Source organism: Alternaria incomplexa (assembly GCF_024043165.1).
Source record: "Alternaria incomplexa strain BMP 0042 chromosome Unknown scaffold_1, whole genome shotgun sequence".
Taxonomy (NCBI): Eukaryota; Fungi; Ascomycota; class Dothideomycetes; order Pleosporales; family Pleosporaceae; genus Alternaria; species Alternaria incomplexa.
This window is the reverse complement of record NW_026249850.1, coordinates 1,593,614-1,608,091: the sequence shown is the minus strand read 5'-3', so window position 1 is coordinate 1,608,091 and position 14,478 is coordinate 1,593,614. Positions and strand designations below refer to the sequence as shown.

Here is a 14,478-nt window from a genome sequence, read left to right as displayed (position 1 = left end):
TGAGCCCCTGCTGCTGTCTCCTTCTTTCCAGGGTATTGGTTGCTGACCAGTACTGTTCTCTTAGCACTAATTCTCCGGCAAAGAGAAAGGGGGTTCGTTTGGAGTCTCCGCCCAAGAGGGGCAAAAGCTATGAAGGCTTTCGACAGGCCGATCAATCGGACGTGGGCCCGCGATGTGCGAGCCGACTTGAGCTACGCTGAGCGTATGCTGTGATGCCGATGGACATGACAAGGTATAAGTCGTGCTGACAAGCATCTTGGTATCGGTAATGGGGCATGAATAGAATACGGGTAATGCATAACGATGAGTTCGAACTCATATGGTGAATTCTCGTGATATCATACATCTAAGTGGTACATCCGTCATCTTGCTTGAATTGTGAAGCTCACACAGCCTGTCTCTTCCTCCCACCACCTCTCCGCCAATTCCACAGCGCTTCCTGAGCAAATGTGCGTGCAGTCAGATGACCCCTCTCCTTATTCGCCTCTTCCGTCAAGGTCTCAATCACCCGCCCTTCTTCAACGCACTGCCACAGTCCGCCTGCAATGGCACTGCCAACATCCTCTTCCACCCACTCCTCTCCATCCTCGTCCTCAGCTACCTCTGGGTTTTTGGCCACCTTTGCTGGCCCATCTGTAGATTGTTCCGTGCTCTCAACCCCAAATTCTCCTCTCCCCAATCTGTATAAGATACGACCCAGTGTTTGGTATGCGATGCACCGTTGACTAGCCACTTTACTCCGTGCTGTAACTGCGAGTTCGGGGATTGTGTAGCCTGCTGCCTCGGGAGCTTCGGCATGGTGGTGGAGGCCCAGGTCGGTGGGTATCGATCGTGCGACGCTGGGTGCTAGCAAGTTGCCCGAGAAATCGAAGCGGAGTTCGGCGGGGTTCAAGGCGGTTTGGGAGGGGTGGTAGGGCGACTTTGTGTCGGATGGGTCGATGGGCGACATCCATGATAGCGAGGAAGGGTCGTAGGGTAGCGTGGGAAAGTATTTCTCGTGGAGGTTCTTCAGGAATGAGGGGTCGTTTGGGTCGAGATCGGGTGGTTGTGGAGGTTGTGGGAAATGTATTGAGTCGTTCGTATCGGGCATGGCTGTCGATGTGGTGTTGTCATCTGACGGGGGTTGCGTGGTGGGTATTGAGGTCGAGGCTGGCTGTGACGGCGCTTCGTTTTCGGGTTCTGGTGTCGCGAAGGAGACTCTCTTAGTGCTTGGGGTTTTTGGCTGAGGTTCTGGCTTGGGTTCGTCAGTCACCGGGGTAGCAGTAGCTGCTGGTGCTGGCGGCTCTGTATCAAAGTCCTGCTCGTTGCTCCCTTGGTCAATATTGGACCGCATGAGCAGCTTCTGCAGCAATGCTGGATTGAGACTTGACATGAGCTCTTGTCGCTCTTGCTCAATCTCCGCGTCTGACATGGCCGCCAGCGTCTGCCTATTCTCCTCGTCTATTGCCCTTCTCTCCTCGTCCCTGTCCACACCGAATGCGCTCCGCGGCTTAGGCGCATCCTGCGTCGTTGCCGGCGCTTTCGGTGGCGCGGTAGCTTGTTGTTCCTTTGCGGCGCGTTGCTGTTTGAAAGCCGATACTCTGGGTACGCGTTTCTTGTGCGCCGGGAAACCATTCACATTCGGTTTGAACGAGGGCGCAACTGGGGGATTAGCTGGTGATGATTCGCGCTCTTGGATGTCGCCCACGAAAGTGGGGAATGATGGCATGGGGAGCTCATGCTGTTCTTCCTGATCCAGCTTCTCGACTGCACCGGTATCGAAGTTCAAGTTTACGCGCTCTCCTCTTTGGAACTCCATGTTGACGGTAATGTGGTGGTGTTGAGGCGGCGCAAATGTTCCTTCTCGAAACTTTGGACTGCCGCTGGACCCTTGTTCGCGGGGCGGCTGCTAGCGCGTTCTGATGGCCTTGCCTCGGGGCTTCTTCGATGTTCACGCGCGGGACTGAGCCTCCTACCCCACCACACTTCAAGCAGCAATGCCACGCATACATGCAGCAGATAGCATGAGAATTGCTATGGACTTTCGACATAATAAGGGTGCGTTTCCCTATTCTAGACGTCGTGGATATTACGCCGCCTCTGCCGAAACACCAACAACATGAACGCCATTGCCTCTGCACGCGATATCGACCTTCCAAGGGAGTCGAGAACCCCTCCTCTTTGCATGCAGTGCAAACATTTGGCATCTCGCCTTACTGTCCCAGTCGGGGTGTGCAATGAGAGGCTAGTTGTCAGGAACGGTTCCAAGTGCCCGCTGTGTCTGTTCTTTGCTGCTATACTGCACGGAAAGTGTTCGTCATCTACAATCAGGGAATCAGCCCGTTTTTGGCTCTTGGACTATCGAGGACCGTCAACAGTTGGAGGACCTCGCGATCTCTCATTCCGGAACTATTACGTCCAATCAGAGGATTCCACTGTATCCCGCTTCATTCTCCCAGAGTCCGGACATGAGAACCTGCGATTCCGTACACTACCGAAGAACCTCATTGACTATCCTTTGCTACGAAAGTGGATTACGCACTGTAAAACCTACCATGGAGATACATGTTCCCATCAAGGCAAGACTTCTCAGCTGTGGGCTCCAGGAAGAACTACACTCAAAGTCATCGACTGCAGGTCACGCAAGATAATCGTAGCACCTCCGGGTGCGGAATATGTTGCGCTTAGCTATGTTTGGGGTAGACTGTCAGCTTCCAATAAACACGACAGTGTCCTTAGCTGTGGCACTGCCACGGAGAGCTTGTTGAACCTGCCAGAAACGATCAAGGATGCAATGACAGTCACCCTTGAGCTTGGCTACCGATATGTGTGGTGCGATAAGTGCGTAGGAATCACGTCAGAAGAACATGTTGGGCATATGCTGACTATGACCGCCAAGATATTGTTTCGACCAGCAGTCGGATCCGCATCAACTACAAAGCCAGCTATCTATGATGGCTATGATCTATTCTGCAGCAGCAGTGACTATCGTTGCTGCAGCTGGTGATCACTCTGATTATGGACTACCCGGTGTTGGTGGTCGAAGTCGGACTACGCCTCCTTCCATTCAGTTGAATGGCATGACATGGGTAGCAGGGTTAGACGACTTCAAAACACCCATTCGCGAATCACCCTGGTCCCAAAGAGCTTGGTGAGTTACCTTGTCTATACATATGCATCAGTACTGACCATGAACTCTTACCGTGCAGGACGTATCAAGAGGAGTTTTACTCACGCCTGCAGCTCATCTTCACTGAGGAGCAGGTTATCTTTGAGTGCAACAAAATGAGCTGTTTCGAGTCAGTCACCACGGAGAAGTCATCTGGCTCAACAGGGCTGTTTATCGGGCGGAGCAGCGCCTATATACGAAGCACTTGGGACGATCCTTTCCGCGAGCATATCGTGCGCTATACGAAACGAGCATTGAGCTATCAATCGGACGTTCTAAACGCAATGCGTGGCCTCTTCCAGTCGTTCTCCACCCAAAACAACCCGTGTTATCAGTATTGGGGCATACCGTACACCATGACTGCCTGTACCGAGATCCAATCCAGGTCTAGGATGTGGTCTCATCTTTGGGCTCACGGGGTTCAGTTGGATGATGTGAAATATCAGCTCAATGCTGCGTTTTGCCGGGAACTATGCTGGGTTGTCAATCCGGAAACATCCTCGAAAATTGTCCGGCGAGAAGGCTTTCCTAGCTGGTCCTGGGCGGGCTGGATTGCTCCTGTTCTGTGGCCATGCACATCTCCGTTGACCTGGGACAATATACTGCCAGTAGAAGTCCATGTAATCAAGTTCGATGGAACAGATGAACCTCTGACAGAAGAATTAGTGAAGATGGCTTTCGAGAATGACAGTGATCTTGCGCTCGATTACACTTATCAGTTGCGCATACTTGCTGAAGTTCTCTACCTTCGATTCGCCTACATCCCAACGAAACGGCGTCGGCATTCACACATCTTTGATCGTCAAACCAGCACATACAAAGACGCAACGTACGCAGCACGCGGTAGTGTTGAGATGATATCCGGCTCTGGCGAGCGCAGTTTTGAGGATCATGAATGGCTATTGGATGTCACGGGTGATGTCGACGATGAGTTACATTACTCGCTCTGCAATCACCTATTCACGGGCATAGTCATATGCAAAGACTATGTTCTGATTACGCGTACTAGAGACGGAACGACGGAGCGCATAGGGGTCATGTCGGTCCGCAGCGTAGATTCCGGCGAAAGAACTGAGCTACATCCTCGCCTGTGCTTTCCCGGTAGCCGCCGGGATATAATTCTGGGATGATGAGCTTATCGAGAAGAATGCTCAGCTGAAAGTATTCCCAATCACATCTATGGGTTCTCCCTTTTCATCGGCGCCACTATCTAGTGTGACGCGTATTTTGGGTGTAGCTGAAAGCGCCACCCTTCTCCCAAGAAGAAAGTCCACGAATTCTCTAGGCGCGCTGCATGCAAAGTGTGTAACATCCAGAGAAGAAGCACAGTATCCAACCAGCATCTGCTCGTAGGGGTTCAAGGCCGCAAGCTTACCCCACATGCCCCACATGTGGCTACTGAGACTAGTAAACTATAACGACATATAAGTAGTTATGAATGCCGGAGAGGTTGCCCAAGAAACGCAAGCTTTGAACGAGGGTATCCGTAGGAACACAGTCATGGCGTCTTCTAACAATAACTATCCACGAGGTCCATACGAGGTCGGCAAACACATTGTTCCTCCGCCACGACCGAGTTCCCCATCAACTGTCGAGTACCGCCTCAATCATCTCATGACGCGCATCAAAGACCCAGAGAAAAGCTTGAAATTCTACTGTGACTGTCTGGGGATGCACGTTGTGTTCATTTTCAATGCTGGTCCATTTACGATATATTACCTCGGACCACGAGATAATGGTAAGTACACTCATCCACTCCATATCTCCTACAAAACACTCAGACCTTCACAGGCATTGCCACTCTCGGTACTTCAAAAGGCTTGCTGGAATTGTATCACATTCCTGCCGACGCGTCTACGCCGTATACTTCTGGCAATGACTACTCTAATTCGGCGGGAATCGGCTTCGGTCACATTGGATTCACAGTACCAGATGTCGCTGAGGCACTGGAAAGGATCAAAGGCTTTGGTTATGAAATCATCAAACCACTTGATGAGGCGAAAGAAGAACAGATGGGATTACCCGCGGAGGCTGTAGAAGGGAAACACGGGAAGGTACCGGATGGCTACAAGCATGTCTTCAAACAGCTCGCTTTCGTTAAGGACCCGGATGTAAGTGGACGCCAACTAGTGAAAGGAAATACATGAGGGAAATGGCTTGCTAACAGCTATCAGGGTTACTGGGTTGAGATTGTACCTCAGGTGGTCAAGCCGCCGAGTGGGTAGTGAAAGGTCCCAAAAGTTTGTCAAGCTAGATGTCGCAAAGAAAACACTACACGAATCTAATTTCGATAATTGCTCTCGTCTTCCTCTTTTCCTTAAGAAAGAGCTCTCTAATTAGCTTAACGACCTCGCTGCCTTTCTACGAACACCATGTCAACGGAATCACGGAGAGCTTCTGACACATCCTCAACGGAATCATGGAGACCTTCTGACACACCCGTCAAAGTACTAAGACTAGGTGTCGATGGGTACTTAGTACTAACAGCCCATCAATTTAGATCACTACTAACAGCATCCCAGATTCATCTCCTCACCTCTCATCAAAGTTCTCGTTGGGGCCGAGTCTCAGCGTTCAGAGCTGTTCGTTCACCAGTCCATCATAACGTCGCGATCCAAGTTCTTCGCCAACGCGCTTAGTGGCCGCTGGAATAACTCTGACGCGAAAACTATCAATCTCTATGATGTTGACCCTGAGCTGAAATTAGAAGATGTTGAGCACTATTTGGAAGCCGTCTATACGAATCGCATCACGCTCAAGGATGACTCAAGCGTTCTTGAACGTATATGTCACGTATACGTGATAGCTGAATTGCTGCTCGATCTACACACCCGTAATCTGGCAGCTCAGGCACTCTATGAGCAAATCAGCACCCGTAAATATGACAGGTACGTTGCTCACAAAACCCCTGGTCCAGAGTGTATAAAGATTATCTACAAAGGTACAGTACGCGGGGATCTAATGAGGGAGCTAATTGTTGATAGTTGGTACGGTCTCAGAGGCCATGATTTACTCCAGTGCGTTGATTTGCCGAAACGGTTCTTGCGTGAGCTAGCGACGGCTGCGCTGGGGAGAGAGATCGTAGAATTGGACCAGACGGACCGTTGTTGTATCATTTGGACACATACCTCGCAGCCGATTCATAAGCGCTTAGGGTTGCGATCGACCTCTCTTGGTCTTTCGGGTTCCTGGAGGGATGGATGTCGTCATAGATGTTAGAAGGAATGTGAAAAAACAACACCTCAACCAAACTTCTCGACTCGTCAAGGGCAGATAGAGTATGATCTTCACAATCATGCTGCAGGCGTGTTCAAGGCCCTGAGCAGAATGTCAGTATGCCAGCCATAGCGACTTGAGATGAGACGACAAGCGTCAAACCAGCGGTACTGGGCGGAACGTGAAGATACGCTAAGTCAGGTACCCGCCGCCGCTGGCTACCAGTGCGACTAAAAGGACCCTGCATCATCCCGCAGCCTTTTAGGTCAATACAGTTGAGGATGAGAACGGTATCAATGCTCGAAAACAATGAATATTTTGTAGTTGCAACGACCAGAACACATCCACGACTCGCGAGACATAGCGTCAGTGTGCATGTGACACCCAGGATCCGGTTTTCCGTAAGCGAAAACGATCATTGCAAGGGTGCCAACCGGAGTTTCAGATCTGGGGAGTCGAGGTCGCTCCCTGGAGCACGTCTCCCTAACGGCCTCGCCCTACATGCTGTACGTTTCGTGAGATCCTTACGATGGCTCGTTAACCTCTGTAGTCCAAACACTGACTGGCGTTAGTGGACCGTCCCCGCGAAGGTTACTCGCGCGTGCGATGCGAGTGAGTCGTCTTGGGGGAAAGGGGGTGGTAGTGGTTGCGGCGCAATATGACGTCCCCCAAGACAAAATTCCAGGCTTGTAAAAGCCAATCCTCAGCCGCCAGACTGCATTGGGCCACGGCCGTTTCCAAGTCATAAAGACATGTTTATCGGGAATTGCCCTGGGGTTTGCGTTCCCCATCCTCAATTCCGTGGTCGCTATGGATTTACAGAGGTTGAAGACGCGTATCGCGCGCGCCAGAGGTGCCGGCGCGACTTCTTCAGGCTCCGGCACGGGCGAGCTGCATGCTCCACAGCAGTCTCAGGCACCCCACGATAACTCCAGCACGCATGCCGTCAACGAAGGAATTCAGAGCGCCGAGCCTGGGACGAATGCGCAGGACTTTGGAGCAGCCGCGGATCAGCCAACACAACAACCTGTCATCGAACCGCCTACCTCGTTAGAGTCATCCATCGATGCTGGCCAACATGTCCCCAAGCCCACCAGGGCAACCGATCCCTCGTCGCATGTCACGTACAGGTATGCTCTAGGCACGAGAAAGAGGAGAGTGCGATGCTGACCTTTGTCAAGTACTCTTGCCGCGCAACGAGCAAGAAGCAGCTCGGCGCCGACCAAACCCCAGCAATACCCACGACGACCGCAAGTCGGCCGTCAAGCCAGTATCGGCATACGGCGTATGCCCTCATCCAACGCCCTAAGACAATCCGCACAGCAACCACAGGGTTCTATAATAAGAGCAAGCACGCCCTTGCCTGCGCTGGACGAGGAGGCAGAGCTGGGACAATTTTCCTCCGCCAACGGTAGCCAGAGTACCCTCAACAACCCAGAGCCGGACAGAAGTCGACTACGGAAGGTCAAGAGCGCGATACAGACTAGAATACCCTTTTGGGGTACTAAGGAGGAGGAGAAGTCGCCGACGACAAGCGCTCATGCTCCTGCTCCTGCAGCGGAAGATGCCATGCCGTCCAACTACACCTCAGGCATGGTCGATGTCCTTGACACCATCGACCCCGAAGTCGCGACGCTTACTTCCTTGACGAATATGCAAAACTCGCTGTTCATTCCGAACCTGCCATGGTTGAACCGTCGGCCCACTTACAACCTCAAGCGACGGAAGAGCGAGACCGACAGTCTGGAAGAGATCAACCGCATACTGGAACCCGCTCGTGCTGCTCAGGCGGAGGCGGAGGCAGAGGCTCAGGCGGCCCAGGCGGCTCCCAGATTCCAGCGCTCGGCGACTGAGACCACGACGGCCACCATGATGACGATAGATTCGCAGCTTACTGAGTCGCGCTTCGCTGTTCTTCCTGAGGATACTGACTTGTCTGGGTGGAGCGTCGAAGACAAGAAAGAGGTGAACGACCACGTACGGCACATGCTCCACTCAAGACGCTCGAAGATGAAGCGCTCGCTCAAGGGATTCGGCATGTATGTCAGGAGACGTAAGTATCTGTACCACTATACTCTCAACCATTACTGACAATCTACAGCACTTGGCTTCCTAGTCACCCTCTACGCCTTCCTCATCACCGCATTCGGCTTGGCCTGGGTGCTCTTCCTCATCGGCTGGGCTAATGTCGGTGGACAGCAGATCTACGTCGTCCACGTCATTGACAGTGTTCTCGTTGCTCTCTTCGCTGTTGTAGGGGACGGCCTAGCACCTTTCCGTTGTGTCGACACATACCACATGATCTACATTGCTCACTACCACCATTTCACATGGTCCCGCCGTAAGAAGGACATGCTTCCCGACCTCACCGACCACAACGACCTTCCTGCCGAACACGCTCCTGTATCTGGACCACGCACTATAGACCCGGCCGACCCCGAGAAGCAGTGGGAATTCACCGTGTTGACGCCAAAGCAGCAAGAGAAGCTCGAACACCATCAAGCCAAATTCTGCAAATCACATTCCTTCTACAAACCCCACGAGACGGAGACCCATTACGCCTTCCCTCTCCGCTTCCTTGTCGCTATCGTCGTACTTCTCGACTGCCACTCTCTACTCCAGATCTCCCTCGGCGCGTGCACATGGGGTATCTACTACAAGGTTCGTCCCTTTGCCATTACGACTGTCATTCTCTGTTGCTCCATCGCCTGCAATGCCACAGCCGGTTTACTGATTTGGCTGGGCGACAAGAGGACGAGGAAGAAGGACGTAGTAGAACGTATGAACAGGCAAGAATTGACTGGAGAAGCCATCAAAGAAGTGGAAAAGAAGAAGCAGAAGGAAAAGGAGAAGGAAAGCGAGGCCGAATCTAGCGGTGCAGATGAGGGCAGGGACAGGGAAAGAAGGAGGATCAGTCTGGATGCTTTCAGACCGGGGAAGAATGCGGAGAAGGAGAAGGAGAAGAAGCAGCAGAGCGAGAGTGCATACCCCTAGGAGGAAGTAATGGTTTTGCATAGTGCCTGACCGACATTTTGTTGGCATTTCCATCTTGCATTTTTTCTTGGAAGCGTTCAAGCGTTTATATACCTATGTAGCGATGTGGTCATGTTGGACTTACCTAATTACGCATTTTTCATCTTCTTCACAGTCTGTCCTTTTGGAGTGAGAGGTAATGTTCGAGTTCCTTTGCTGTTGTGGCGTTTATTATTAACGCTGCTCAGGCAGATACGTTGTATGCAAGGCTCATGCGAGGCTACCGATGAACTAGTGGTTCTAGACCACTCGTTTTGTATCATTGTCACATAGAACTGAAAACAAGTAGCACCATAAATGCGAGTGATATTCCGCTTAACGAGTGACAAAGAAAATATGGAACGTGGAGAGTGATTCAAGCCCATCACACCGTGATGCTTTGTCAATCGTCTTGTATTACTTGAACGCAACCAGAACGGACGCTTCTATATCGTTTCGGCACCGCCGTTCTGCGATGACCATTGTATCCTCCAATTCCTTCTCCCCCAGTCACAACTCGTGGTAATCTTGCTCCTCCGTCTTCTACATCCTCTCATGGGTATAAACTTTCTAGCAGCCCTCGATCTGCTCAACACCAGCGGTGGTGCCCTTGACACACATGCCATGGTTCTGACGGACGGCGACTGCTATTTCTTGTTAGTCATTGCTCCTGAACATCGGGTTTGGGTTGGAGAAGAGAACATACCCTCGTTGGCGACAGGTGCAGCCATGGCGAAAGCGGCCATGGAGATGATGGTAGCGATGACAGCGGAGAACTTCATTTTGAAATAGTGTTTAGGTGATTATTGAACTCGGAGAGTAGATGTAGAAGAAGCGTAGATGGTAGTTGTAAACGTGGTAAAGTCGCCCGGCGACAAAGAGTGAATGTATAGAAAGGGTGGAAAACAAGAAGATTGACTTGAAGAAGTTGACTTGATGGTGAGCTTGAAGTAAGGAAAGCGTCTACTAGCCTGAGGATACTTCCAACTTATAGCCTGCCAGCCACGGCGCATCTGACATACAGGCACACCGCCGTCGTCGTCATCAGGCGCCGTTGTCAATCACAAAGTCATCCTGGTACCTTACTTTGTGCCTCGCGCTGAGAAGGCTGAAACCGGAGTCTAGACTTTCCTGCCTGTTTCTTGGTACTGTATTAGCGAAAGGAGTACGATCTGCTCCATAGCAACGGCGGGGAGTGGAGCGGTCTGGTTCTGCGGGAAGGGCACGGCCGGGGATGAGGTGTGTTGAAGTGTGTCAAAAATGTCGGAGGGATGTCGATGCTTTCCCAAAGAACGGGAGACGCGCGGCTTCTGTACCCAGGTCCTTATGGGGTATGACGATGATGCAATGGAATATGTAGTATCGGCTTGGTTGCGATCATGTAGAATTGCCTTCCGTGCTAGTTGACGTGAGCAGACTTCGGTATCGTCCAAGAAGGCATTCAGCCTGCTCTCACATTCATCCTTCTCCCTTGGTGAGTAGACTCGTTAAGATACTGTAGTACCGTATAAGCACCGTGATGCGGAGCGGTTGGAGTGAGATGAAACAGTACTCAAACTCAGCCGAAACTCGGAAGAGCACTTCCCTTGGCAACGATCTCAGAGATCACAATGCGATGCGAGCAGTCGCCCAGTACCATCTGTTGACCTGCGCTCTTTTCAAAACGTCGATACGCGTAAGCCTGGGGCAGAACTCGTCGTTGTTGGTGCAATGATGGTCATTCGCCCGTGACTGTCCCGAGGTCGCGAGTGTTGAACTGGTCAGCTGGCGCTAGCCGTTTGTGGACACTTCGCTTCGCCGCAGACTTCAGACATATCTTGAGGATTGCCCTTTGACAATAACATGACGTTTCTGCGACTTTTAACCATGAACTTCACGTAGTTCGAGAGACGAGGCTCTGTTCCCGGTCTGTGAGACCGCTCTTTTTGACTACCGGCGCTTCGTGGACGGCATATTTGATCCCTAGTATTCTTCGCAGTTTCCCCGTCTCGTATCTGGATTCTATCAAGTTGCGAGTGCGACAGTATCTATATTGTATAGCTGTACACAGTTTTTAACTACAGTGGAAGCTTTCGCTGGTCAAGTACAAGACATGCTCCTTCCGTCCCCAGAAAACGCGACTTCCCAACGCTATCGTGATTCGATTCTACCTAGGTATCTAGCATCATCGATGCGTAACTGCCTCTGATCAAAGTTTCGGTGACCTAATGGAAAGGTCCAGACGCTGCAGGTGACAAGAGGGTGAGGAAAGAGCGAAGAGCTCACATCTTCGAGCAGTGAAAGCGGGCGAGGTCACGCTTGCCTTCTGTCAAGACGGCACTGGAGCTCAGCGAGAAGCCGTCCATAGCCGTCATAAGTGGTGAGAGCGCGTCATGCTGAAATTCGGAAGCGGAGGTGAAGGTGAGAGCTGATTGTAGACGACCGCGCCTTCCCAGTCAACAACTCCTACCCTTCTGTTCGACAGTCGCCCCGCGCAATCTCACCTAACTGGCAACCACGACCCACAGAAACCATGGATATTTTCGTATCTCAGCTCCCGGGGCTCTCTGTCGCAACGCATCTATCGAGAGAGCTAGCAAAGGACGACGACGAGAATATGCCCGATAACAAAAGCTGGCGCTTAGGACACAGCAAGCAGCCAAAGAAGCCTCCGAGAACATCTACCCCGCTCAAGATTGACGTCGACACTCCTGTAGGCACCGATGATTCGAGCGATCGTCGGCTTCAACTTACCTGGCGGAAGACGCGGCAGAGCAGCAGACCACAGACTCCTGTAGGCGGTGCGCACACCACGCCTATCACCGATGACGCAGATGACGCACCAAGTGAACGTTCAGATACCCCAGCCCTACGTCGAGACTCGAAGCCCAAGCTCGCTCGCTACACGTCGCTCTTCGCCAACTTCAAAGAGACAGCCAAGGAGCCCGAGTTCGCGTTCTCTGCGCCATGGGGTGAAGATGCACCAGCGCCCTTCCAGACCTACATAGATCCGCTCGACGTCGTAACATCTGTCCGATCGCATATGATAACAGCTTCCTGGCCGATACCGATGGAGCATAACAGCGGCCTCTTCCGTGTGTTTGAGGACTATCGCAAGGTACGAGAGCAGAAGGAGTGTCTCAGTACGATGCTGGAGGAGACACTTAAAGATTGGAGAAAGGCCGAGGAGCACTGGACACGCTCAAGAGATCGTTATGGTGCGGAGATACGGCGCTTGGAGCTGCTCATAGCTCGTGGGGCCAGTGGCATGACCGGGTGAGTACCTAGGTAGCGTCCAATCTTTTGCTCTTCCTTTACTAACAGAAACAAGACTCATACAGGCTCGTCAAGACAGTATTGTGCGGCGTCATAGGAAGACCATTTCGCACGACAGTTTCCCACCGAAATACGACTTCTTCTCACACGCGCAACTTGACCAGGAGATCAAGTTAATGAGTCAGAGAGGTGAGTCTTTAGGCGTACTATGTACTTCTCGTTGCCGCATACACAACCCTCGCGCCTGACCACTCGACCGCCGATAGTACCGCGAAGACATTCTCGGTATACTATCGTGGTGGTGGCGAAATACGTTCGCTTACTCTCCTCTCCTAAACCAAACCAACTCACACACCCTGCGTATGTTAGCTGACCTTACACAGCGCTTTTAAACCGGCCGTCGTCCCCCTCTGGAAAGATGGCCGTCCTGTCAACGCAATTCACCAACGACATGGAAGAGTTGCCTGTAGGCAATCCACCGCAAACTAGCAAGAATCTTACATTGTCGCGCAAAGTCCAGAGCGAGCTCAATCTCGTTGCCATTCAGAAGACGAGGCCCTCTCGATCTTTTACTAGTTCTGTCGCTTCTGGCTTCTCGGGAGGATCTGGCGACCCTTTGCCTGACGAGATGACGATTCTGGAGCACACCGGCATGGAGCCAGCCACCGAATGCGAAGCTCTTGTCGCTCTTCGGGCACTCGGCACACTTGTCGCAAGACGTCGAGGTCTAGAGGTGAACAGTTTCAATCATGGCCTCATGATGTTGTTCTCGCAGACCAGATCGGCAGAGAAGTTGACGGCACATGTCGAAGAGAATGATACGCAGACCCCACGTCAAAAAACCAGCTCTGACAATGGAACATACGAGTATTTTGACCAAAGCCTTGCGCCGCGGAACACCCTCCGAAAATTCCAGTCGCAGCCCCAACTCAACACAAACCAAAAGCATCGCCGACAGTTCTCTTTCGAGCCTGGGGCTGACCAGCTTGAAGCACTCACGGAGGAATTGAAGGCGCTTGATGGAGAGGCCAATGTGAGTGGTTCTGATGATTCAGACACCCCCCTTCTCATGCGTACTGGACGCCCGGCGCTTGATACGCGCTCAATCAGATCGACTTCATCGTCCCAAACTCTGGGTGCGGACTTGGGCAAGCACTCAAAGATTCCCAGTCCTGTGCAGACACTGGGTCGTAGCCGTCGAGCAGATTCCGCTTCAAGCATCCAGTCGGTTTATGCAAGGACTCAAGACAGCCGCCGTGGGTCTAGCTCAAGTGTTATTACGGCATTCCGCGAAAACTCGATCGGAAGCATGCGACCGGAGCTTCAGAGCAGGAACAGTTCGATCAACAGTCTACGTATGCCAGACTCTCCGTCGGTATTGAGGAACCAACATAGTGGAACAGGACTGCGTAACACGCTCACGGCTATTGCAGCAGCGAGAGCTGCAAGTGATGCAAGTCAATCATCGTCACTGGTCAGCTCGAGGTAGTCCGAGGCTTTCGCTTTCGCGAGTGAACAATTCACAAAGTTCGGTAAGGCCGGGCCATGGTGTTCCAAAGAAAACGTCATCGGTTTGATGAATGGAGGTCTGATATACTCGTGATCGAGATCTTAGAGTTATGTTGGGCAAATCGGGCAGCGATTGGTGTTTCATGCCGGTTACTCAGCGCGTCGGTTTGAGTTTGATTCGACTGTCAGACATGGTGCGGTACCACGCATTCTAATCGCCAACGTCAGAAAGGATAATTGATTCACTATGAAATGTCCCGACCGGAGCGTTCACACCGTTACAACAAATGGTGGGGTTATGCTAAATCCCGTATACTTGAAAGAGAATAATTCGACGG

At 51.9% G+C, this 14,478-nt stretch overlaps 6 protein-coding genes across 6 annotated transcripts; 4 read left to right on the top strand and 2 right to left on the bottom strand.

Moving 5' to 3' along the window:
- Positions 1–385: 385 nt before the first annotated feature.
- J4E90_000582 (uncharacterized protein) lies at positions 386–1,798 on the bottom strand (the record flags this gene model as incomplete). The annotated part of the gene is made up of 1 exon (XM_051430178.1): positions 386–1,798. The coding sequence occupies one exon, from the start codon at positions 1,796–1,798 to the stop codon at positions 386–388; it is 1,413 nt and encodes a 470-aa protein (XP_051295665.1).
- A 3,085-nt stretch (positions 1,799–4,883) lies between these two features.
- On the top strand, positions 4,884–5,373 carry J4E90_000581 (uncharacterized protein; the record flags this gene model as incomplete). Its single annotated transcript, XM_051430177.1, has 3 exons — positions 4,884–4,886; positions 4,930–5,259; positions 5,323–5,373. The coding sequence occupies 3 exons, from the start codon at positions 4,884–4,886 to the stop codon at positions 5,371–5,373; spliced, it is 384 nt and encodes a 127-aa protein (XP_051295664.1).
- A 147-nt stretch (positions 5,374–5,520) lies between these two features.
- J4E90_000580 (uncharacterized protein) lies at positions 5,521–9,358 on the top strand (the record flags this gene model as incomplete). The annotated part of the gene is made up of 6 exons (XM_051430176.1): positions 5,521–5,618; positions 5,671–6,036; positions 6,753–6,765; positions 7,187–7,494; positions 7,546–8,417; positions 8,466–9,358. The coding sequence occupies 6 exons, from the start codon at positions 5,521–5,523 to the stop codon at positions 9,356–9,358; spliced, it is 2,550 nt and encodes an 849-aa protein (XP_051295663.1).
- Positions 9,359–9,946: 588 nt separating this feature from the next.
- On the bottom strand, positions 9,947–10,158 carry J4E90_000579 (uncharacterized protein; the record flags this gene model as incomplete). Its single annotated transcript, XM_051430175.1, has 2 exons — positions 9,947–10,023; positions 10,083–10,158. The coding sequence occupies 2 exons, from the start codon at positions 10,156–10,158 to the stop codon at positions 9,947–9,949; spliced, it is 153 nt and encodes a 50-aa protein (XP_051295662.1).
- Positions 10,159–11,888: 1,730 nt separating this feature from the next.
- J4E90_000578 (uncharacterized protein) lies at positions 11,889–12,635 on the top strand (the record flags this gene model as incomplete). The annotated part of the gene is made up of 1 exon (XM_051430174.1): positions 11,889–12,635. One exon carries the CDS (start codon positions 11,889–11,891, stop codon positions 12,633–12,635), a length of 747 nt encoding a protein of 248 aa, XP_051295661.1.
- A 414-nt stretch (positions 12,636–13,049) lies between these two features.
- Positions 13,050–14,120, top strand: J4E90_000577 (uncharacterized protein; the record flags this gene model as incomplete). The annotated part of the gene is made up of 1 exon (XM_051430173.1): positions 13,050–14,120. One exon carries the CDS (start codon positions 13,050–13,052, stop codon positions 14,118–14,120), a length of 1,071 nt encoding a protein of 356 aa, XP_051295660.1.
- Between the last annotated feature and the right edge of the window lie 358 nt (positions 14,121–14,478).